The sequence below is a fragment of the Podarcis filfolensis genome (assembly GCF_964270895.1).
Source record: "Podarcis filfolensis genome assembly, chromosome: 1".
NCBI lineage: Eukaryota > Metazoa > Chordata > Lepidosauria > Squamata > Lacertidae > Podarcis > Podarcis filfolensis.
This window is the reverse complement of record NC_139604.1, coordinates 64,677,294-64,702,780: the sequence shown is the minus strand read 5'-3', so window position 1 is coordinate 64,702,780 and position 25,487 is coordinate 64,677,294. Positions and strand designations below refer to the sequence as shown.

General features: G+C 39.7%; 1 protein-coding gene across 4 annotated transcripts in view; it reads right to left on the bottom strand.

Moving 5' to 3' along the window:
* HPS5 (HPS5 biogenesis of lysosomal organelles complex 2 subunit 2) overlaps positions 1 to 25,487 on the bottom strand; it is a 28,954-nt gene that overhangs the window by 3,200 nt on the left and 267 nt on the right. For 2 of the 4 annotated variants that reach the window (XM_083589413.1, XM_083589414.1), the window contains exons 2-21: positions 23,708 to 23,872; positions 22,901 to 23,011; positions 21,856 to 21,920; positions 20,747 to 20,939; positions 19,775 to 19,908; positions 18,429 to 18,644; positions 17,466 to 17,537; positions 16,250 to 16,338; positions 15,560 to 15,738; positions 15,096 to 15,254; positions 13,870 to 14,029; positions 11,983 to 12,106; positions 9,138 to 9,290; positions 8,523 to 8,594; positions 6,651 to 7,297; positions 5,754 to 5,874; positions 4,793 to 4,948; positions 3,272 to 3,391; positions 2,254 to 2,367; positions 787 to 893 (exon numbers count right to left, since the gene is read on the bottom strand). In XM_083589413.1, the coding sequence (XP_083445539.1) occupies positions 787 to 893; positions 2,254 to 2,367; positions 3,272 to 3,391; positions 4,793 to 4,948; positions 5,754 to 5,874; positions 6,651 to 7,297; positions 8,523 to 8,594; positions 9,138 to 9,290; positions 11,983 to 12,106; positions 13,870 to 14,029; positions 15,096 to 15,254; positions 15,560 to 15,738; positions 16,250 to 16,338; positions 17,466 to 17,537; positions 18,429 to 18,644; positions 19,775 to 19,908; positions 20,747 to 20,939; positions 21,856 to 21,920; positions 22,901 to 23,011; positions 23,708 to 23,821 (3,106 nt within the window). In that variant the 5' untranslated portion in view covers positions 23,822 to 23,872. Of the gene's footprint in view, positions 1 to 786; positions 894 to 2,253; positions 2,368 to 3,271; positions 3,392 to 4,792; positions 4,949 to 5,753; positions 5,875 to 6,650; positions 7,298 to 8,522; positions 8,595 to 9,137; positions 9,291 to 11,982; positions 12,107 to 13,869; positions 14,030 to 15,095; positions 15,255 to 15,559; positions 15,739 to 16,249; positions 16,339 to 17,465; positions 17,538 to 18,428; positions 18,645 to 19,774; positions 19,909 to 20,746; positions 20,940 to 21,855; positions 21,921 to 22,900; positions 23,012 to 23,707; positions 23,873 to 25,192; positions 25,468 to 25,487 lie in introns of those variants that run through there. The other 2 variants (XM_083589412.1, XM_083589415.1) reach the window with 2 other exon arrangements.

Sequence of the window (25,487 nt, the reverse complement as noted above, 5' to 3'; positions counted from 1 at the left end):
AAAGGAAATGATTTAGAGATCCAAACCAGATTGCCTTGTAGGACTCGATGGTGTGAGTTAAATTAAGCAGGCCAGCCCAGGCCAATCTTAGGTCCCTAGATGATGTTGGCCTGCAACTCCCATAATCCTTGACCACTGGGCCTGGGGATGATGGAAATTGTAACCCCACAATACTAAATGACCCATGGTTGGGGTGAGGTGGGGAGATTCATTTTACAGAATAATAGAGTAGATAGCAGGTGACACTGAGAGCATGTACGCAAGAGACAGGCAGAAGGATGGAAGTTTCCAACGATGGACACTTAACTGCATTTGCTGCAGGATAGAATGGGACATTAAATTGTCACAGCAATACTATCTCCATTATACTGGAACACAAAACACAAATTCAAGAAAGAGTCTGATTAAATCTAAATGAGCAAAAATAATAAATAAAAGGTTTTTCAAAATTCATAAGCTGCCAATGTAGAAGAGGGCAAAACAATGTAGCAGAAATGCCACATTTTATTGTGTGCACAATACTGGTGTTCTACAGTACGTTTAGCTGTAATTGCACTGAAAAAAAGGATGCATGGTAACGATGTGGTTTATTTTTTCTTTTTCTTTTCTTTTCCTGCCAGAAATGCACTTGGGGTGATTACTTCCGTAGCTTGCTTTTGTTCTTCTTGTTAAACTGTTTTATACTGACAGTGATTTAAAAAATTGATAAATAAAAAGATGTCAAAACTAGTTAGTACAAGTAGAGAATGTGGAATTCACTCAAGAATCAAATTAAGTTTTACAAACCATGTTCTCTATCCAACAAGTTCATATCATCCAAACAAACAATATGGGTAAAGGCTTCAGGTCTTCTATCCAGCTCCAAACAGAGAGAAAGATATCCAGGCCAGAAGCTGTAACAATATTATAGAGAGTTTCACAAACCAAAAGTAAATACTTAAATTATGAGTAATTATAACCTGACTGACACTTCAATATACCACAACCTTCACTGAGAAGATGAGCTTTCTTCTGTCTCCCCTCACTGAACAAAGAGTCACAAGTTTAGATCACAGCATAATATGCAGTATTATATTGTCATTTTTGATACTCCAACAGCATACGTCTAAATCCATATTCCATGCCTATCTTCAGGAGAATAATGATACACACACCTCTCAGTATCTATTAATAGCAACAGCACCAATTTCCCCTTAACACAGAACACATACACCTCCAAGTTAACCAATATCTTAAATAAAAAAAGTTATGAAATCAAATCCAGCTGGGAGGCCCTCTTCAATTAAAATAAATAAATCTAGTTAGTTGGTTTCCGGGAGCATAACAAATCTTGACTTAGCAAGACAGCGGAGCTCACATCCACATTCACTTCTGCCTGGTCCTTTTTGCTGCTGCATCAAGCCAAGTCAACATTTGGCTTAGTGTGTCATCTGATCTGAACAGGGGTTTGTGGTTAATCTCTCTCTTCACTAACCATGAGTTGCAACCAAGAGCCCTGAGGTCAAATGAAATGAAGGGAACCTAAATTCACAGCTGAGAACCCAAATCCAACAGATTTATATGGAACTTGGAAGTACATTAACATTTTCAGAATTCTGTACTTCTTGGGTAAAATTTATTCATTCCACAAAGTTGTCAGCTACTTAACCTCTAGCTGGGGTTTATAAAGAATTTTGACAAAGGCAAACGCTGCTGCAGACTGTATATTCTCAGTACCATTTCTCAGTTGTTCTCTTATTCAGCAGAAAACAGAATGCAAAACTTTCGTGTTACTACACCACCCCCAACAGACCCATGAACGCAATTCTAGAAATGGATATTTATGCTGTGGAGTGGGGAAGAGAGAAGAGGCAGGTAAGCTTTAACTCAGGGATGGGGAATCTGGGGCCCCCACAGGCTGACCACTGGAAGGGCCACAGGTTCCCCAGCCCCGTTTTAACTGAATCGCAGTTGCAGCTTCATTATTTATTACTGCTGCTCAGTGCTATGGCAGGCTTTGGAAGGAGAGGTAGGCAGGCAGGCAGCAAACCTGAAAGCAAAGAAGCACATTAAATATGTACTCCAGCCAGAAAGCCACTGGCTGTGAACACACACAAAGAGTGTGATTGAGCAAGTGCATAACACATACTCTGGATAACTAAAGCTGAACAGACTAGACTATTACTTAATGAAGTGAAACCAAGGGAGAGAAACATGCCCTCTTAGGTAACAAAGTTTCAAAGACATTAATTTTACCAAGGACTTCTACATTACCCATAGCTTTTGCAAATGTCAGACATCTTCTCTTTCATTACAGTGTCAGCTGGGAGTTTAAGCAATAGTAAGATCAGTTGGTTATAGCCCCAAGTAAATAAATGTGAACGTGGCCTGAAAGTATTAAAGCAAAAGCAAAAAAAAAAAAAAAAAAGTTAGGGAAATTACATAAGACTTTTTAAAAAATGATAGATAACACAAGTTTGTTTCAATTTGAATCAAAACACTGCCAATATTAAGGGGAGATTCATGCATGCTGCTTTAAATTAGGGAGGGGAACATGAGGTTGGGCTACTCCAACAAATTCCCCACTGTTAAATATACAGTCATACCTTGGAAGTTGAACGGAATCCATTCCAGAAGTCCGTTCGACTTCCAAAACGTTCGGAAACCAAAGCGCGGCTTCTGATTGGCTGCAGGAAGCTCCTGCAGCCAATCAGAAGCTGTGGAAGCCCAATCAGACGTTCAGCTTCCAAAAGAACATTCGAAAACCGGAACATTCACTTTCAGCTTTCGATCGTTTGGGAGCCAATTTGTTTGGGAGCCAAGGCATTCAAGATCCAAGGTATGACTGTACCTTTTAAGCAGAGATCTTTACCAATCTTCATTTGTACTGGAATTACGTTTTTTAGCTTGTCACACTGGGCTTCTCTGGAAGGACAGTACTTAAATTTAATAAGCAACAAATAACATAATCCTTGATATTAGTCCCCATGCTGTCCGGGACTAATATGAGTTGGAGTCCAACAACTTATAGAGGGCCAAAGGTTTCCCATCCCTTCCATGTCCTAAGCAAAGATGTATCATATAACAGAATTCCCCACCACCACACAGAGCAAGGTTATCCAAATCAATTACATATCATGCATTCTGTCTCAGTTCTCTCTCCTGAAGCTAAGAGACTGCTGGATGATCTTGTGACTGTCCTTGTGACTGTCAAAAGATAATGCCTTTAGGAATGTGAATGCAATTATGAAGTGTGGACAAACAGCAAGCTTGAGTCAAATGCTATTCATACCGTGGATTTCCTTGGGCATCCATTGTACTTGCTGTATGTGGGGCATCTTGAGAAACTGCCAAAGATAACCAATCTAATCGTAATGACTCAGGATGAAGAAGAGATCCCAGGAAGGACAGCCTAGAAAGAGATTGTTCACCGCTAATTATATGTGCATTCTGGCAATAAAAAGGATTTACAACATACATGCAACTAGGACTAGTTTCACAATATGGCATACTTGAATGTCATTTACGTAGTGCTGCCTTTTAAAAAGAAATTATCGTCCAATTATAAGGAGCCAAAAGAAATGTTTAATGCCTTATTGTATACAACCATACTGTATTAAAAAGTTCTCAAATAACCATGTCATAAATTTGATGTATGCAGGGGTTTTTTGCTAAGTTACTACCTACTCAAGATATTATTTCCCTTCTCAGAGACCTAATGTCATTAAGAAGCAACAAATATTTTAGAATCATAGAATTGTGGAATTGGAAGGGACCAGAAGGGTCATCTAGTCCAACCTCCCGTGATGCAGAAATTAAAGAATCCCTGACATATGGCAATCTAACCACTGTTTAAAATCCTCTAATGAGGGATGAAGAAGTTAAATCAGTTATGATAAAATGGGCCAGAGATATTGGACATAACATACAATTTGATGATTGGACAAAACTATGGAATGAAAGTATTAAATTTACTGCATGCACTGCATTAAAGGAAAATGTCATGAAAATGATATATAGATGGTATATCACACCAGTAAAACTAGCAAAAATGTACAAAACATGTAAGAAGTGTTGGAAATGTAAAGAAAAGGACGGTACTTTTTTCATATGTGGTGGGAATGTAAGAAAGTGAAAAACTTCTGGGAGTTGATATATAATGAGCTGAAAAAAATGTTGAAATATACATTTGTTAAGAAACCAGAGGCCTTTCTCTTAGGAATTGTTGGTAATGAAATAAATAGAAAGGATTATAAAATTTTCCAATATGCAGTGACAGCGGCAAGAATATTACTGGCCCAGAATTGGAAACAAGAACAAATACCAACGTTGGAGGAATGGAGAACGAAGCTGATGGACTATGCAGAACTTGACAAACTGACTGGGAAGATCAGATACCAACGAGATCAAAGATTCATCGAGGACTGGAGAAAATTAGCAGATTACTGGGAATGTATAAGTGATAACGAAATAACGTTAGTGGCATTTGAAGAAGCTCTGTAACAGAATAAGAAATATTGCAAAAAAGCAAAATATAAGAGGGGGGTAAGCATAAAGGTAATATTAAAATTTGGAAATGTGTATTTAAAAAATTAGAATTTGAATGATTGGCAGAGAAGCTGAAGGAAGTCAAAAAATTGAAAAATTTATTGTAAACTGTTAATGTGGCACGAATGTATGGAAAATTAATAAAATATATTTTAAAAAAAAATCCTCTAATGAGAGTCCACCTTTCACCGCTACCCTAATTATTACTTCCATGCATCCCATTCCTTAACTTTTGTTCCACAGAGTAAGAGAGTACTATATATACCGTTCATCTTCAGCCCTTGATTTGATTAGACTGTCTAAATATGCCAGGAAATGCTGAGGATTGCTTTTACAAATTTGCTTGATATCTGAAGGCAAAATAGAGGGACAGAACTTGATCAGGGGCCTTAGCGAAGTTTCTCCAAATTTTTCATAAAGCCTGTATGAGAACAAGAGAGGACACAAAAGTCACACTTATTTAAGCAAACAATTCTCAGAATTATTATTTACTAGCATGGTATTGATCCACACATTTAAACATAAGCTAACACTGCAAATACAGGGTGAGTCTTTTAAAAGAGGCCCCATGGAACATGTGTACTCTGTATCCACGGGGCCTCTTTTAAAGGACTCACCCTGTACAACTGCAAGGTTTATCACAATACTAGTGAGGCTTGCCTGAAACTAGATTGTGGAAACAAGGGTCAGTCTTAACATTAGGCCAAATGTGGGAAACCTTTGGACCTCTGGCTGTTGCTGAACTACAACTCCCACTATTCCTGGCTGCTGACCACAATTACTGGAATTGATGGGAGTTGTAGTTCAACAACATGGGGGGGGGGGAAGGTTCCCCACACCTGCACTGAGCAAAGTGAGCAGATGTTGGGAGCAGCACCATCAGCTCCAGGGCTGTTCCTCAAAAGGCCTCTGACCCTTCCTCTCTGCTGGACACTATAGCTATGGCTGCTATAATACATGTTTTTGCCACCATGCTGCCTCAGGTGTTGTGAAGGACAGTCACATCATCAGTGCTGAATTATGTCAGCTTCTCTACCTATAATGGGAAGGGGTGCCATCTTGCCCTTCACCTCAGGTAATGAAATATTATGGGCCAGCCCAAGAAAATGCAAGTATGAAACCACCTCCCATTAATAAAAATGCAAGACGACTGATCTGAAGAGTGACTACGTACGCAAGCCTAGTATTAAATGAGATGTAGTCAAATTAAGTCAAATCGTGAATACCTTAGGACATGTGCTAGCAACACAGGAGCATCCCAGGGACCCAGATCCACTAGCAATTTCAGTATTCTAAACATATCTCCATTCTCCAGGGCCATAGTGACTGGACTAGTCCGAGTCAGTTCTGAAACCAATAATTTTACATGTAACAACAACTATATTGAAAAGTAACATTAAGAACAGGAAACGTGCTAATTTTCACATAAACATTAAATGGGGGGGGGGGACACACGCTTAAGAGATAAACGGTAACCAGGAAAAAATCAGTCAATGTAATTCAGGATATATTTTAATTGGATTTTACTTTTGTTTTTATGAATGGGAGTTAGATAAAGCTTTCAACTGCATTAATGTTAATTAGGAATAAACATATAAAAAGCCCACTGTGTAATCCCAATGGCCCTAGTTCAGCATCCTGCTCTTACAGTGGCCAGGCAGATGCCTGTGGGATTTGAGCACATGAGTGCTCTCCCCTTCTGTGCTTCCAGCAACTAGTTTTCAGAAGCACTGCTGCCTCCAACTGTAATTCCAACTGTGGAGGCAGAGCATAGCCATCATGGCTAATTGCCATGGAAAGCCCCAGACAGTATGCCCCATATTTCAGCTTGCAAGTATTTTCAACAAATTTCATTTTGAACAAATTCTATATAAAGCTTCGACACAATGACAGACACAGGATCCTCCAACAGTTCAATCTTACATTGATCTGCCTGGAATCAGCCCCAATGAGTTCAATACGACTTACTTCAAGTTAAGTGTGTACAGAACTGCACTGTGAATTCATACAACTTGAGAATCGTAGAACTGTAGGGTGGGAAGGGACCCCAAGGGACATCTAGTCCAACCCCCTGCAATGCAGCGATCTCAGCTAAAGTATCCATGACTGATGGCCATGCTTACCTTTTAATCCTTCCACATAGGTTTCCCAAACTCTAGGATGATTGCTATGACAGGTTATAATACATTGCTTCAGCCTTTCCAGATCCAGAAGAAAAAAGTAGTCTTTTATGAATCTACAAGCCAAGGCATCTGAATCTTCTGGCTGAACATACTGTTCACCATTAATTTGTGAATATTCATATACATTTAATTCAAAACATAAAGTTGCCAGCTCTACCAGATCTTTCTGAATATTCTCTGGTATGAAACATGGGGAATGAATCTGAAAAGAATGGTTAAATGTGGTTTCCGACTTCGGATATTTGCTCAGTATTTTATCAATATGACTGCTACTATTTGGCCTGGTATTTTCTTCCCAGGTGTCTTCTTGTTCTTTATTTACATCATCATTTTCATAGTTTGTTCTCAAGACAGGCAACTGTTCCGTATCTGCACATTCATCATGTTGAGGCATTTCCACATTTTCTTTGAAAACTTGCTGGTCTTCAGGCTGCAAAGGCATCTCATTGTCTATCTTAGATGAGCTCTCATCCAAAACGGCAGATGCCTCGAATCTAAATGTTTTTTCCAGAAATGGAATCCAGTTTAGCAAAACTGCTCTCAAGTACTGTGGCTGTAACAAAACTAGTGGATCCTGAAGTCTGGTTCTGCAAAAAGGAAATATGCAAACTTACAATTTGATTTTATACCCACAAGAAAAAGAAAGCAAATTATACTGCCAACATTGTAGTTTTCGTAAAGAATCTCTTATATGCGTTTTTAGGATTGCAACCCACAATTAATACTTTGGGCACAGTTCAGTCCACCTTTCCTACAATACAGCTACATGGAAAATTTGTTCCACATATGTGCAAAAACAACACAGTGAGTCATTCTGGAGAATGGAAGGTTTGTGTGGACTTTCATAGCCCCATCTTAGCCAGCTTTGATGTTCCAGAGTTAATAACCATGGCTCCTAAACTTCCAGATAAATCCTGAATGTAACAGTAAGCTACTTTTCTAAGAACTAGCATTACAGTGTATGGAGAAATATTAGCATAGCATTACCTTGTGCACAGTTTTAAAAACAGTCAACTTTCATCTGCGTAGAACAGGCATGGGGAATCTGTAGCTCACAGGCTAAATTAGGCCCAGCAGGTATGTTAATTTAGGCTGTGAGGCTTTCCCTACCCCCAACCATGCCCACCCGCATCACACCAAACATCACATGTGTAGCAGAGAAAGGCATGGCTGCAAAGGAACAATCAGGAGTATTAAGAGTACACTCTGCAAGCAGGACCTTTCAAACTGGGTACTAAGCTCCCTGGGATGGTGATGGTGATGATGATTTAGTAAATTTGTTGGTCGCTTTATCTTGCCCAAGGCAACCCAAAGTGACTTACAACCAGACTGGCTCTACTCTGGAAATTTCAGCCAAAGCTTCCAAGGGGAACAGATCCATCTTCATTTTCAGGCACAGCATGAATCCAAACCACCCCTGCGAGTGTCCTCCTGATACTTCCTTTTGAAGTTAAGCCACCTGACATCATGGCAGCATCAGGTGAATGAGAGCTGGGCAACCATCAGGGATGGGGAAATTAAGGATCAGGAATATACTGGTGTTTGTTTTTTATTTCTTTTTGCTTTTAACTTGTTTTTAACTTTTTAATTATTTGCCTGTTTGGTTTTATGGTTTTTGTATTGTTGTATACTACTGTGATATATCTTTACAATACAGCGGTATATAATTCTTTTTTATAAATAAAAATATAAATTATACAAAATATTCTACTAATGTTTTTAATATATTTTGATCCTGACCCTGCTTGATAAAGAGCTCAAGGTTCTCCTCTCTGCATATTGTATCCTCAGAACACTAGATGCCTTACTTACAGGGTCTCCATAGTTTCTGCCCCGAGGTCTTTAAGGGGGTCCTCTTCATGAGGCTGGCTCTGCAGCTCAAGCCTTGAAAGAAAAAGTTAATTTTAATAGCCAGCGGGAGGAATGAAAAACATTTCCCTGTCTTAATCCTAAGTTTGTTTCAGTAAAACTCTATACCACCTAGAAGACAGGTCAGTATAAAAGCACCAAAGCCTTTCCATTTTCTTTTCACTTTGGTGGCTCTGCTCACATATTTTTCAGTGCTACAAATACAGAATTATGTTCTCTTCATCTAAAAATGATGACCATGCATTCCCAGGCGTGTTTCTGGGCATGGGTTTATTACTATACTTCTGTTACCAAACCCTACCCCAAGCACATCTTTCTTCGTAAGCTTGGTATTCCATGTCACAAAGTCAAATGCATAGCTGGATTCCAGTGCGACTTCCAATAGCCAAAGGTTGCTTTTTGGTAGTATTGCGGTATGTTACTAGAAATGGGTGATTCAGAAATGCATTTGCATGACGACGAGTTAAAGAGTCAACCGAAAATGCCGTTGTTCTTCCTGCCTCATCACCCTGTTGAAAGGAAAGGGTTGCTGCACAGGCTAAAGGAGCTTTTACTCACTCTTCGTCGTCTTCTCCTTCCTCTTGAGGTTGGGCTAGTCTAGCAGTCATTTCTGGAAGCTGTTCTTCGTCTTTAATGTCCTGTCTGATTCTATCAGGACTCCCATGAAGAGTACCAATCTTTTCTGTGGTCTTACGTACAAAGCTAGAAACACTGTAAGTTAAGTGTAAACATTGTGTGAGCACCAAAAAGGAAAAAACCATAGATTAAGGCAGTCGTGTGGCACCTCAGAATTTATCATAGCAAGAGCTTGCACAGGTCTTCTTCAGATATATAAAGCAGATCAAGAAGATGGATGATATATGTTGCTGCTCTGTGCGTACAAGGCAAAATTATTTTGGTCAGCATAAGCAGAGATTTTAGAACATTAAACAATTGTTAAAGCAAGGTTAAAGAAAATATGGTTAAAAGGACTAGTACCCCAAATTAGCCGATTGCTGGGATTAAGCTGTGTGTTCAGGGAAACGCTGAACCTAAAAAGTGGAAAATTCAAATACAAATCCTTGCTTCTATGATGCTCTACCCACTTAACACTGTTGATGCAATAGCACTCCTATATTGAACATAATACACCATTCATTCCAGTTTTATTTATTTCATGTTTTGGGGCTTTAAAGGTAAAGGGACCCCTGACCATTAGGTCCAGTTGCAGACGACTCTGGGGTTGCGGCGCTCATCTTATTGGCCGAGGGAGCCGGCGTATAGCTTCCAGGTCATGTGGCCAGCATGACCAAGCTGCTTCTGGCGAACCAGAGCAGCGCACGGAAACGCCGTTTACCTTCCCGCTGGAGTGGTACCTATTTATCTACTTGCACTTTGACATGCTTTCGAACTGCTAGGTTGGCAGGAGCAGGGACCCAGCAATGGGAGCTCACCCTGTCGCAGGGATTCGAACCGCCAACCTTCTGATCGGCAAGTCCTAGGCAATGTGGCTTAACCCACAGCGCCACCTCTGTCCCTTTGGGGCCTTAGGCTATGTATAAATGAACAAAGGTAAGTGAAATCAGGGAGCTGGTGTAGCCAAGATTAGATGCATTGTTTCTATAATGTTCATACAATTTTTAGCATGTTAGATTGTAGAATTGTTTCTTTTAAATAGAAGAGAGTAATCAACACTATAGCATTTGTTTTCTGCCACGTATGCAAAAATTGCTAGTGGATACAGATGTTCAATCATTAGAAAATAGGAATAGCAGTAGACCAACACCTTTATTACGATCACAAAGCAATATCACAAAGCTTTCAAGTGTACAGAATTCTTCATCAGGCTCAGTGTTGACCAATTTTTTGAAAAAAAAGGAAGTGGGAGAGAGGAAACATCTGGGCATGATGAGAAACCCCAAAGTCTGCAAAGTATGCAAATGCCATGCTGAACACACTGTGTTAATCTAACTGGAGGATTGTGCTGGGTGCAAATTATGTTTTAGGTTATACCAAGGACTACTAAAACTATATGGCCATTCCTCCTTTGAAAACTGTAAAGCAAGAAGTTAATTAGATACGAATGGCTGCTGGCTTTTATATTTTCAAAAGGGAAAATATAACAGCCACTATTTCTTTGTTCCATTATCCTTTGTAGCCACTTTCAACCAGAACAACAGTTACGAGCATTGTGGGTACATTATACTGAACTGTTTGAGCTCATAATCTCAAGAAGGTTAGAATTCACATCTCATACTATAGCCCTTTTCAGGCGCTCTCTTCTCAAACAAGTGGAAGATGGAGAGTGAGGTGGTGTTAGAACAGTATTCACCAACCTGGTGCCCTCCTGTTATTTTAGAGTACAACTCCCATCAAAGTCATGGGGAAGGCTGTCTTACAGCAACCCTCAAAATAATCATTATCAATTCCATTGTGGTGGTTTCCAGCCTCTAAAATGTTAAAATGCAGCATCACTATATGGCCCAAAGGCAAGCAATCTGCTTTCCCCCCTAAAGACCTATTCATTTACTTTGCCATTTTGGTTGATTCTTCATTGCCAATTCAATAGAAAGGACTAAAAACATCTTTTAAATTTCAGTATTTTATTTGACCGTTCTATGGCCAATTTTTCAATGCAGGAATGAAGAGACATCCACATATCACCTGAAAGTAATGCTTTCTCTGTCTTGTGCTGAAATTAATAATCAGAAGAGTCTTCTGCGGAGGCCTCCAAGCAGGACACATCCTGATAACTTTAGGACCTCAAAGTTAATCAGATATGAAGTTTGAAACAGCAGTAAGTGCTGGGTACCTATAGAGGTGGGATCTTTTAACTATATTTTTCTTATATATCTATGAATGGCATCAATCCCATTTCAAATCTCCTCTCCCGATCCTGAATCCATGGTCAGAGAACTCCTTGACTGTGCCCTGCATCTGGTTCCAATCCAATTGTTTGCTCCTATTGGTTTTAAAACTCACCATTGAGGATATTATTGACCAATGGGTCAGTCACTGGATCCTTACTAGATAGCTCTGTATACCCTACAGCTGCCTTTAAGCACTCAAAGCATTCCAAACTGGCACTACTTGGGATGGTATAGTGTTATACTTGTAACGAAGAGCTAGGTTAAGAAGGATAATGAAAAACATTCACAGTTGCAGAAGCATGACCCACATGTTAAAATTAGTGGTAAACAGCTAAAGATTCATGAGCCACCCAGGATAAGGTAAACTTTCCCACCACACTCTTATGCCCTTTAATGATTAAGTAAAGACTTTTAACCCCAGCCCATCTTCAGCTAGCTAGTTTCAAGCAGTCAAAGGCTAGCATGGAAAAATGTGGCATGAGTTACAAGTAATGTTTAATGATTGGACAAAACAAAAAGTATGTAATGGGTGAGGAATTCACATGTGATTTTACCTGTCCTTGACAGCTTGAAGAGAGACGAGGGGAGATGGGGAACGGAATGACAATGGAATACTGAATGGAAGAAAAGTCTCATTCCGATCAGTGTCGACCATCACAGAAGCATGAGATACAGTGTCTAACAAACAAAATTAAAATTTAAAAGTCATAAAATGGAGTGATTTGACAACATATGCTTAGGACTGATCAGATGCTGTGCTTCACAACAGATTTTTTTCACCTCCTTCAAGTAGGTATCAATGCCAAAGGCCATTCAGCCATAATTGCCACCTTTTGCCAAATCATATGGGAAATAACAACACAATCTGAACCACCAGCATTTAGGTGATCTGGCAGTTATACTTTTTTAAGAAAGCTCCTCGATTTGTCAGATAACTTTGGGCCTAGTTTCAAAGCATCTGTAGTAAAATGCAGCTTGAAATAGGAGTCCTAAAACACACTGCTAATATGCATTTGAGGTTCGGGCAGCAATTTAGAATCTACAGAACCTGAGGACTTTTCAAATGTGTGCGTGTGTGGTATGTATATAACACACACACAAACATATCTATATCTATATCTAATCTATACCTATATCTATATCTCTATCAGTGTCTCCTGGAATCAATTATGCAACACTTAATTTAGAGATTAGAGAATAACCTCAATATCACTGATATTTTAGAGTGAGCAACAGATCATTTCCACAATGTATTAAGCAAAGTGACAAGCAGCAAATGGAGCTTACAGTGTAAAACCTCCAAAGGCAAGAGCAAGGGGTTTGCAGAATAAAGAGCATGGGGAACACACAAGAAAAGCAAGTACCTTGCTGCTATTACCACTGTTTCAAGAAACCTGAATGTCTAAATTCCTTCTCCATCTTAATTTATGGAATTAGAAGCATTCTTGCAAATAAACCCTCAAACATGCAGCTTGTTCAAGGCCAAAGCTAAGATTTAAAAGGGACTATATTTTGCCCAAGAGAAAATTACAGCAGTTTAAAAATCTTAATTTTGTATATGAGTGAGAACAAAGGAATCCCTTCAAAGAACAGAAGGGACTGTTGTTCTAGGGGAATATTCATTGAAAGAATGGAGTATTTATCACCAGGACATTTCTCCCTTAAAACACCGCATACAATAAACAAAGCTCTCTTACCAACCATTGATAATGTGGTAATGACTCAAAACATTACTTTTCATGTACAAGACTAAACTATCCTCCAATGAACCTCCTTCCATTTTACAGAAGGAATACAATTTTAGCCATAAAAGTGAAACAGCTCCAAGTTTTGAATCCCCACCATTACACACAGAATTGCTTAGTTCCTATAAAACACTGAATCACCTTGTCAGCCAAAAGCTGGTATCACTCTGAGATACAGAACTCAGCTGCTTACAGAGTTTCACAATAGCTTGACTGTAGCAGAAGAAACTAACAGGCTTCTGAACACAAAATCTTAAAGGAGAGCTATGAAAGCAGCAGAGGTGATTATGATTTTCTACTTGAGTGAATTTATGAATCATTTTTTTTGAATCGAACAGGATAGCAACCTTCATTTACATGACAGGGCAGCAACATCAAGAGTAGATGACATGAAGCAGTGATGTCTCTCTCACACAAACTATCAGACTTCCACCTAAGAATTACATCACCTGTTACTTAAATGATGAGGTACAACCTTTTAATTTTAATAAATTACTTTGGAGGAAAACATGACACCAGCATTCAAAACTGTCGCTACATAAACAAGTTAAATGATAATCTGTAGGGGAGTGTAGAAGTCCCTAAAAATGCCACCAAACAGCTGGAATTAGCAACAACCTTGTTTTCAGAGCCTGCAGCAAATCCCCATCTATTTACAGGATACACACATGAGTATTTAATAAATGTCTGTATTACCAAATTCCTGGTGCTCTTCTTCCTGGTGTGTGTGAAATTCTCTCAATCTTTCATCTTCTGATAGAGTTTGGCTATGTAAGGAGCAAGAATCCTCATCAGATTGGCTGCCTCTTCGGCTAATAACACGATAAATGCCAGAATCTAATACGCTGAAACTTTCCTATTGAGAAATCATAATGTAAGCTTTTAAAGTCTGCCTTTATAAACTTGATCCAGCCAAAAGACAAGCCACTGATTTTAGTACAGAAGAGCACACATTTAACTCTCCTAATGAAATAAATGGGAAATGCATATGAAGTCAGAGCAGGAACATGCCCTTGCTATTTCTAGAGTTCATCGATATTATAATACTCCAATTTATTTATTTAAAATAGTTTTATACCTCCTTTGAGAGTAAATGCTCTAAGGGCAGCTTATCAACATAACACAGAACAATAGAACTAAGATGCAATAAATAATACAAAGGGTTGTATCCAAAAGGTGTTGTTCAGCTGGCAGTAAGGCTTCCATTAGCAGAACAGGGAGGGAAATGATTTGGAGTGATTCACCTTTTCCCCCTTATAGGTGTCTGCACCTACTAAAATCTGCTCTAAAGGATTTCGCAAGCCTCTGAAGCAGATTTAGGGGGGCGTGAGTGATTCAGTGGCTAAAAACTACTTCCTTCCACTGACAAAAGTCTTGCTATGAGGTGAGTGACACCATTAGATACAACTCACAAAACAGCAACGATACAATAAAAATAAAACACTGGGAAACATGCAACTAATAAAACGAAGAAGCCCAAGCAACATTACTCAAATAGAATACATATGTGATATGTGTTACATGCAAAATATAATACATGTGTGATAGGAAAACACAATTGCCATTTGTATTCCAATAAATGTAACATTTGTGTTGCTTATTTTTAAAAAGGTTGGTTTTGCAGATAGAAAAAGCCTCCAAGCAAGATTACATTTATTCCTAGACTATTTTGATTATATGCATATTTATTGTATTATGAAAGCTCTCTCTATACCTTAGCATTGTGACTTCAAGATGCATAACAGATGAATCTTGGAACAGAAAATACAGCCCTAACTATAGCTCCTATTATAAATATCAAATGCACAAAATGTACCCACTTTTTTAAAAAAGCTAACTATAATGAAGCACTGATAAAATATAATTTTAAGGGAATGAAAATATAGCTATAATATGGATCGCATTTATAGGAATACGCTTACATGTGAAGAAATACTGCTCCTCCTGCTGCTGCATGCAGAATCTAAAGGCTCCAGCTTTGAGATCAGTTCTTCAAGTTGAGTAATGATATCACTTTGTGTTGAAAGATCCAACTGAGATTTCAAATGCTCTAGCTTATCTATGGGAAGAGCTTTTCTTGCCTAATAATGCATAAAGTTTTATTAAACAGGTTAAAATCTACTATTTTATTTATATCATAACTTTATACACCGCTTGACTGTAAAAAACAAGCAAACACAAAACCCTCAAAGCATTGGGGTGCTGCTGCAGGGGGGGGGAGAAGCAAGGTGTAAAAAACTTTTCTTCCCTCAAGTTCCTTGATTACCACATTGGCCTGGATCCTAAGGTAATAGATTATCTTTTATTTGCATCGCAAGACTTACTATTTGTCAGAACTGCTTTTAAAAAGACATTTTTAAAAAATGATATATTAAGCTTTGATTACCCGACATAAGACAATAGAATTCTGGAAGAGGCAGCAGACCCTGGCTGCAAGCGTCCAAAAGCTTCTTCTAAGTAAACGTTCTATACATTTTTCCACGGGTAGAAGGGAAAGGTGAGAGACTTTTCCACTGGTGTGCAAACAGAAGAGCTCGTTTTTATATACTGCAACATCATGAATATCTAGGCAAAACAGAAGATTACAAGAGTCAGTGCAGCGCTCCCCAATGTTTAATACTATACTTCATATTAACTAAAACAGTCTGATGGCACCTTTCAAGATTTTCATGTTTATAAACATATGAAAACTAGATAGGAGAATGCTTTCTTCTTCAGGCACAACCAATAATCACCACCAAACAAGAGCAATTTGCCTGTCCCAGTGCTTGTAAGAAATGCAAGCCAGATTTCCCTTTCAGTCTTTATGCCATTCCATATCTAAAACAGTGGACTGTTTCAAGCACTTGTGGCTATTAAGAAATAAAGTACATGCTCACGTAGAAAAGTCTTGTTAGCGTCACCCATTTTGCCTGATGCAACACATTTCCCCCCACTGTACACCAGCTTCCAATTCATGGCGAAACAGGTATCAACCTCACTTCTCGTAAAGGCAGGGTGAACTTTATTCTGGCGTATGTACACTTTCAAGAGCACATAGAAGAGATCCAAGTTCACTATAAATAATGTAATTTACCTTTCACTTCGCTCCAGAGCAAAACTTGAACATTTTGTGGAATGAAAATATAAATGCCTCTTTCTGTCCATGTCATTACACAGTGCTCACTGTAAAGAAAAAAGATGTGGGTATCCAGAATTTGTTGTGATCACAACACACAAAAATTTGAAAGTTTGAATGACAACATTCTAACACCTTCCATGATGCAGCATTCACAACATACATTTAAAACCCTATGATACCCCCTTAATCAGTAATGGGCTCCCCCAAAGAATTCTGGTAGCTGAGAGTGCAGAAAGTTGTTTGGAGACCCCTATTCCCCTCCTAGAGCAACCATCCCCAAAGTGGTTTAACAATCAATCCCTCTTCACAGGGAACTCTGGGAATTTTATAATGAAATGATTTTAGAATGTTGTATTATTTTACTGGGACGGGGGTGGTGCTGTGGGTTAAACCACAGAGCCTAGGACTTGCCGATCAGAAGGTCGGCGGTTTGAATCGCTGCGACGGGGTGAGCTCCCGTTGCTCGGCCCCTGCTCCTGCCAACCTAGCAGTTTGAAAGCACGTCAAAGTGCAAGTAGATAAATAGGTACCGCTCCGGTGGAAAGGTAAATGGCGTTTCCTTGCACTGCTCTGGTTCACCAGAAGCGGCTTAGTCATGCTGGCCACATGACCCGGAAGCTGTACACCCGCTCCCTCGGCCAATAAAGCGAGATGAACGCCACAACCCCAGAGTTGGGCACGACTGGACCTAATGGTCAGGGGTCCCTTTACCTTTAGTATTTTACTGTTTGTTAGCCGCTCTGAGCCCGGCTTCGGCTGGGGAGGGCGGGATATAAGTAAAATTTTGTTGTTGTTGTTGTTGTTGTTGTTGTTATTATTATTATTAATTGTAGCTCTGTAAGGGGGAAATCATTCCCCTAACAACTCTCTGCTTCCTTAACAAACTCCAGCTCCCAAAATTCTTTGGAGAAAGCCATGACTATATCAAAGTGCTTTAAATGTATGGTGTGAATGTGGTCTCACTCAGCGTAACCTACCGCACAAGGTTGGTGCAGGGACAAAATACATGTTTCTATCCTGAGCAACATGGAAGGCAGGTGAGATATAAATGCAATAATAGAAAGCTGAAAGAGATCACTTAACCTAAATGTACCATTTGTCAACTAAATTTTTCAGCTGATCTGAATTGTTTTAGCTGCAGGGCTACAAGAAGAAATGGCTTCATATTTACCTCAAATAAAGCAGCCTAGGAAAAGCCAGAGACTGAGGGGAACAAGCTGAAACTTTATTTTCCAGATCATCCCTTTAAAAAGAAATAAAGTTTAATCAATTAGGTTTATTTGGTTTTAATTGTTGAATCAAGCACTATTTAAATTTTTGTTTCAAGAATCGAAGTATCATTCTGAATTATTTGGCATTGCTCAGTAATGTATGACTGTTCTTTTTTGTTGTTGAACCCTTTTATATTTGTTTGGTTTAGAGAAGATACCTTTCCCTGAACTTTATTTCTTCTATTGCATTAAAAAAACCCACCACCAATATATATATTTGTTCCCAATTAATAAATTATCAGGTTGGATCCAGAAAAATGTTCAAAGAAGAGCTAGCTCAGTGGAAGGTGATTTCCTGGCAACCTCTCTTAAGGACTGGCGAACCCCACAAAAATCAGATGTAATCATCTGAAAAGCTTGGCGTTAGATTAAGCAACATATAAATCCACCACAAACAGTGTCTTTACAGCTGGGTTGCTTTCAGGAACCCGGTACATATCTGTGCAGTTAGCAATTTGCTCAAAAAGATGACTGCATTGTTAAAATTTGCCCAGGCTACATGCACCACTTCCATAAATGTGGGGACGGGTACCCACAAAGTGGCAGCTCTGCAAAACATGTGAATTGAGCCCCAGGCTCTAGGCTTTCATATGTGCTGAGATTTTGGGCTCCCTAAGCCCTAATTCAAATCTTACACTCCCACCAACATCTGCTGTGTATCTCTGTACCACAAGCACCACACCACACCACACTCAATGGAAAGCAGGGCAGAAACCTAAGAAAACTCTCGATTATCAGCCAAAGTTACCTTCACCCACCCCATGACCTCAGTCACAAACATGACAGCACTGTTCCCCCACCACAGGAAAACCACAATCAAGATGAACGCAAACACGTAAAGATTATATTGCTATGACCAATACCTTAGAGTCACGACAGGCAGAGGCGGTGATGACAAGAGCTGTTTGAATTGATGTGTACTTAGCACCTCCCCTTCAAAGTTCACCTCCCACATCCGTGAACCAGGACGTGCACAATATATCAAAGGCTGTTGGCTGCCACAACTCTTTCCGGCAGGGGAAAAACAAGATCCATATTCCCCATCTCTTTCCTTGTTTCCAATTTTCCAAAATTTCTCCCTATATAAACCAAAAACATTTCGGGGAGGGGGGAAATCCAGTTTTAATCATTGTGGAATGAAATGACATGCATATCTTCACAGCTGACACATTTTTTATTCAGATTAAAGTTGGCAACCGAGGAGCATGCAGCTGAAATTGAACTGGCATTTATTCATTCAAGAACATTTGCAGAAAAGAGCATTCCCTTCCAAAGGGCAATGGAGGAGGCAACCAGCAGTTGGGCATATGTTTGGCAATTATGCCTTGGAGTGGAGAAGATAACGACATGGGCCTCTAATCGATTCAGGGTGAGGGAGAAACAGTTAAAACGATGGAGAGGCCTATGGCAAAACCATATTTGTAGTGATGCCTCAGAGGAGGAGATGTAGTGAGCAGTTAGCATTGTGTTTTTTACACAGGACGTGGGTGGCACTGTGGGTTAAACCACAGAGCCTAGGACTTGCCGATCAGAAGGTCGGCGGTTCAAATCCCCGCGACGGGGTGAGCTCACGTTGCTCGGCCCCTGCTCCTGCCAACCCAGCAGTTCGAAAGCACGTCAAAGTGCAAGTAGATCAATAGGTACCACTCCGGCGGGAAGGTAAACGGTGTTTCCGTGCGCTGCTCTGGTTCGCCAGAAGTGGCTTAGTCAAGCTGGCCACATGACATGGAAGCTGTACGCCGGCTCCCTTGGCCAATAAAGCAAGATGAGTGCCGCAACCCCAGAGTCGGTCACGACTGGACCTAATGGTCAGGGGTCCCTTTACCTTTACTAGCAGCTCCAGATGACTTGATAACAAAAATCAAAAATTAAAACACGAATAAACTAAATTGTGGGTGGAATTCAACATCATGCAACTGCAAATTTTCTGTCTGCACCAGCATATCAGCCTGCCAGATTGAAGAGTTTCCTCTCATGCTCTGTTCTAGGGGGTTCTCCCAACCTCCCAGAACCAATTTCAGCAGGCAAGGAGAGCTCTGTTGCAGAAGCCCTGGAGTTAGGTGGATTCTGCTCTATTTCTTCAGAAATGTGACAAAATGATTACTACTTATTACTAGGTGCAAATTAATGTTAAAAGTAGAGTTGCGGATGATCTGCAGAGAATCAAACCCAGAATGGCACCAGCATTACTTTAGAATACATTAATTACCTCTCAGTGTCACATAAGTAAGATCGGGTAAGAGAAGAGATAAGCAACCTTCCATCCAAATAATCAAGCTGAACCACACGAGAATCAACAGTGGTTATAATCTGAACTGGAAACATCACAAATGCAGTGGTAGCCTAAAGAAAGGTAAAGGAGAAATGTACAGTGAATTATTTCAGCGCTAAAGGAAAAATAGACTTGCAAAATTGATTACATGAAACTGGAAAAATACACAAATAAAATTCATATTGTTCAGGTTGCATTTCATTTTATTTTAAAAATGCCTGGATACCCTCTCTGGAGTTCTAAATGCTCATCAGTATCTAAGGATCAATAAGACCCAGGCTTAAACATGGAGAAATAAAACATGAACTGCAAAGCAGCTTCCAGAATTTTGTCCTCATATTTTGTCTTTTTGCAACAAAATGTTTGTATCAGAATTATATCAGAATTCAGACATTACAATTTTTACAGCTCATGTAATGCAAATAAGATTATCAAGATCTACGTATGACCACCTGCTTAATTCTGTAAGTTTGGGCACAAAAGCCACACACAGTTGAATGTTTCCCTTTATGCACGAGTTTGCATATACTCTAGCTACTTTCATGGTAAGTACTCCTCTCTCATGTATTCCTCACCATTGCAGTAAATGTGGTAAGGCCTATGTTCCTTCCTAAGGTTGGAATTGGGGAGTGTACAAGAGATCATTTCCCACATCCAAGCTGCATGTCTTTGGAAAATCTCAGAAATGCCAGGCCAACGAAGATCAGGATGACAACAGGGGCTTGTGTATATTATTCTCCCCTTTGGTGATTCTCCAACACATCAGAAGTACTGTGATAAACTATATGATTCACTAGCCTCAGTCTTCCTCTCAGCCTTGGAAGATCCTAGTAGCCTCAAAATCTGGCTTAGACCAGCCAAAATGTGTAGAAGCCTGCTCTTATGTTCAAAATCTCACTGAAAATTTACCTTTCCTTGTTTGGATGTATTAATCTTGATGGCAGACACTTTGCCCACATGATCACCAACAAAAACACGAAATGCGCTAGTATCCCAACAAAGAGCTGTTATTTTTCTGCCTTTGTGCTCAGAGGACACATAAATCCTTTCTGGTTTCCCACGACGTTCCTGATTCAATTCCCAGACAACAACAAGGCCTTGGCTGTAAAATATAATAACTAAATTACTAAAAAATAAAAATCTGCCATCTTCTCACAAACCCTCACATATTTAACAATGTTCAGAACCTACAAATATTTGTTTTATACAACCTTTGTATGCCACTTGAGCAGCTTACAATAAATTTATTCAACAAATACTGTACAGTACTTGAAAATGTAGAGAACTGAAATAAATCCAAGTTCTTCTGATTTGTCAGCTCATGAACTTACTGCATCTCTCTCAGCTTAAGAGACACTGGCCTGGTTCAGACATAATGACAAATAATGGATTGTCATTTGAACAATAAGCCACAGTGAGCCTCAGCCTCCCGCCTCCTCTTCCCATTCATTTGCATGTGAGAAGAGAAAAGAAGCTTTTATTAATTTATTATTAATATGGTTTATAGGCCACTCTCCATTAAAAAATCCCAGACTGTTTAAACTGCAAACAACAGATCAATATCCCAACAGTAAACAGCAAAATACATTAAAATCTAACTACAACAATGAATAATAAATGGAACAGATATAACCCTTCCACTTATAGTTTGCTGCAAACCAGTTTGGCATTGCGTTGAATGCAGCAAATGCTGGCTTGTGTTTGCTCCATTTCAAATCCAGGTCTGAGGTCTAAACAAATCACAGCTGGTTGCTTTTGGTAGCAAGAGCAAAGCAGAAGTGGAAGAGCCTAGCCTCCCACAAATGAAGGGAAGAGGAAGATGGAGTACATGTGCTCAAATAAATATGCTATACTTTAAAATGGTTAGCCCCTAAATGTTTACATTATTTTCATCATCAGAATGGATTCCCTTATTTGCATTATTGAAATGACTCTACCATTTCCCAAAAAATAACCCAGTACTATAGCGCCAAAACAATAATCCAACTTGTTTCAAATACATAAATAACTGTTCTCACCTTGTAGCTACAGCAACATAGTCCTCATCATGTAAACAAAAGGCAATGCGGGAAATGGCACCTTCCTACCAGGAGATAAAGCAAATTTGTCCTATTAATATTTAGTGCCCCAGCAAAGCCTGATTTGTAGCTGTTATGCATTTTTTTCATATTCATTGCCCACTCCCTACCTGATTTTTGACACATGAAAGAGGGAAGCAAAAATAAAAATCAGAGGCTGTTCTAGGTGGACTATCCCTTTATCTCACCAACTGCCCTGTGGGAAGGATTCTGGTGACTTAATGCTTTGAGACTGAGATTGATAGTATGATTGTATTAATGCATTTTCACTTTTGTTACTTATAAGCTACCTTATTAGGCTAAATATAAGAGGTCTGGATGGTGGCAAACTGAAAACAGGCCGTTTCTGCAGTGACTTCTAGTTTGTGGAATGCTCTCCACAGGGATGCGAACCTGGCGTCTTCATTATATATCCTTAAACACTGGGCAAAAACATTCCTGTTCTTCCAAGCATTTGGCTAATGGCCTTTAGAACTGGGGAGGGGTTTTTTTGTTATTATGGTATGTATTTTTGTGTTTATATATTGTAAACCGCCCTGTGATCTTTGGGTGAAGAATGGTAAAAAAATAATAATTTAGTTTTGATGTCTTATTGGTCTTCTTGATCTGATTTCTGCATTAGCTACAATTCACATTTTAGAAGATTTTCTTAGTCATCTAAGGCCTGAAAGAGCAGCTGAAAAGACTTGGGACGATATCCAACTAGCTCACACTCAAGAGTAGATCACTGAAATCAATCTACACTCAAGAGTAGATCACTGAAATCAAGGCACTTAAGGCCATTAATTGCAGTGGCTCTGCTCCAAGTATGACGTGGCTAAGTATCATTCTAAATTTTGTAAATGAGATACAAAATTGTATCTAAAATAAAAAAACTTTATTTAATAAAATTGTGGTATGCTTTAATGAAACAATTTTCTCAGTGTCTGCAAATAACATTTCATTCTTAGCCTGAGGTTTCTTAGAAGCATTCCTTCAATCTTACCTTATGAGTGAGAAAAAGTCTCTGTTTCCGGCTATCTTTCTGGATTAGATTCAGGCCTCCACCAGAGCTACCTAGCGCCAACCATTTTTGAGAAACTGCTATACATGTGCACTTAGAAAAGAGAAAAAGGATAGAGTTAAAAACCAGCTGGTTGCTGTAAGAAAATACATTAATGATACTTGTTTTATTTTCAGTTCTACTGAGGAAGAAAAAAAATCTATCATGGAATGGGGACTCTATTTCTCTCTTACTACTGATCCATTATAATAGCAAATGGATCAAAAAATGTCTTGCTATGAACTGCTTAGCATGACAGCAACAAGGTGTTGTCTCTCCTGTAAAGAAATATAAACCACTTACAAATTTCTGTTGAAATTTGTAGTGGTATCTGACTAAATGAAAGAGGCCTCTCCTTGCACCCTTAGAATTACAGAGTATAGCTAACAGTGCCCTAAATGATACTCTCCAATAAATATTACAGTACCAACTCTTGCATATTTTCCTTCTACTTAATAAAATAATTTGTGAAATCCATTAAACAGATAAAATCTTCTCTTCAAAAATAAGCAGAAAGTTTTACCATCAAGTTCTTCCCACATTCAGAATATTATCTTCTTAACATTTGTCTTTTCATTCTCTTTATGATAGAGAACTCCTGCTTTAGCCTCAAAGCTGCTTGTAAAATTCTGTGCCAGTGGATGTCTACAGTTTCCACCTTGGAATGTATGCTATGAACTACAAGTACATGGTATTTCTAATTGCTGTTAAGCAAATATCAACACTATAGCAATTATGACCTGAACGCACCTTCAGACGATTAGAATCCAGCCTGAGAGCAGAAAGGAGTGGACTGAGGCACTCAAACTCTGCCAATACATGGCTGCAAGATTCAGGTACCACAGGCACAGACATCACTGACATGAAAGATACAACAGTCTCTCAAAAGTTTATTGTTTCATTTTCCAGCTCCACCTATCAAAGTGAAATATAAAAATGTGAAACACAACTTCTTCACTTGTTAAACATTTGGATTCCTGTACATTTATTTCTTCTGTGAAGGTACATAATTTAGCATTGCTAATACTTCTATGACAGGGCAAATACACTGAACCATAGACAGATGGATATCAGTTACACAACTACTAATTAGCTGACTGATCCAAAACTTGTAAGCATATTGAACCCTTCAACTTTCTATAGCGTCAATCCCAGATTGAACTGAATCAGGAGAACTGAATTCAGGGGAACTCACTTCAAACATTCACATAGAAATGGCTGGACTGCACATTCCAAATACAACACAATAATGTACAGCACTTGCAAATCATCTCATAAGAATTTGGGGTGCACTTTCTATGAGAAAAATGGCCCCAGTACATTGGCATAACCAACAGATATCAGCATCAACCCACAAACCCAGTTCAAAGATGAGATCCAAAACATGCTCACATACTTGAAAGCAGAGCAGTTTAATGTGTTCATTTTTGGTCTTTAAATAGGAAAGACTTGATCATAACAAAGAACACACTTTTTTCTTCCAAGCTCTTCTCCAACCCACATAAATTCAATAAGCGATAGAAAAAGGAACCTTCCATTGTCACCATACATGAACCAAATGCAAAGCATAGCACAACAGAAATGTGGATGGTTGTTGCCAATTCCATAAAAGGAATGCTTTTTTCAGGGGGTACTCAAAGTTAGGCAATACCGGCACCTCTTTTGTTGTTGTTAAAAAGTGTGGCACTTACTGTAACAACTTCATGGTGAGTACCGGCGCCTATTTTTCTAGGAAAAAAGCACTGCATACAAGTCATTACTTTTGTACCAGACCTGTGGTCCGAAAAAGTAACTGGGATTTGAAGCACGGACGCTCCAACTCCTTACCAAGGAAAATTCATCTCCTATGATGTGCCCTATTGACCCAAAGCACTTCCGAAAGGATTGCCTCCCCACCCCAACAAAAGAGATCAGTCACGTATGGATAAGGAAGCGGACTCTGCACTCCAGAACACACTTTGGACCAACCTTACGAGAGCCGAAGAACACCATGTAAAGCCATTTGCTAGGGACAAGATTTGGGGAGGGCGCCCAAGGCCAAAAGATCGCAAGGCAAATAACGTCAGAGGGAAGAAATAAGGAAGCGAGACTGAGCTTCAGCGGGAGGCCCCAAACCGAAACCCCTCAGCAGCCTCGGCACACCTGGCAGCAGAGAAGCACGCGGGGCACCTGCGAGCCCTCTCCCCTTCCAACCCTCCCCCGGGGAAAGGAGGGGGCGGGATAACAAGCGCCCACCTGAGGGACAATAATGCCGCAGCCTGGAAGTCGGCTTCGGGAGCGCGGTTCGCCTCCGCTCCCGGCTACAGGTCGGCTTTCCCCGCCAGCCCCACCCGCCTGTCAGCTGCTCGGCTCTCCTGCCCGGCCTACCCCGCCTCCAAACACAAAGCAGCGCGCGTGACTTCACCGCCCCTTTCCCCCCGCCCGCCCCTTAGCAGGCGTCATCCAAATGCGGCTGGTGGTTGCGTCACGCCGTCTCGCTCCCTCCGCGTCACGTGACGGCCACGCTCGCTCGGCCCTCCCCTTCCTCCCC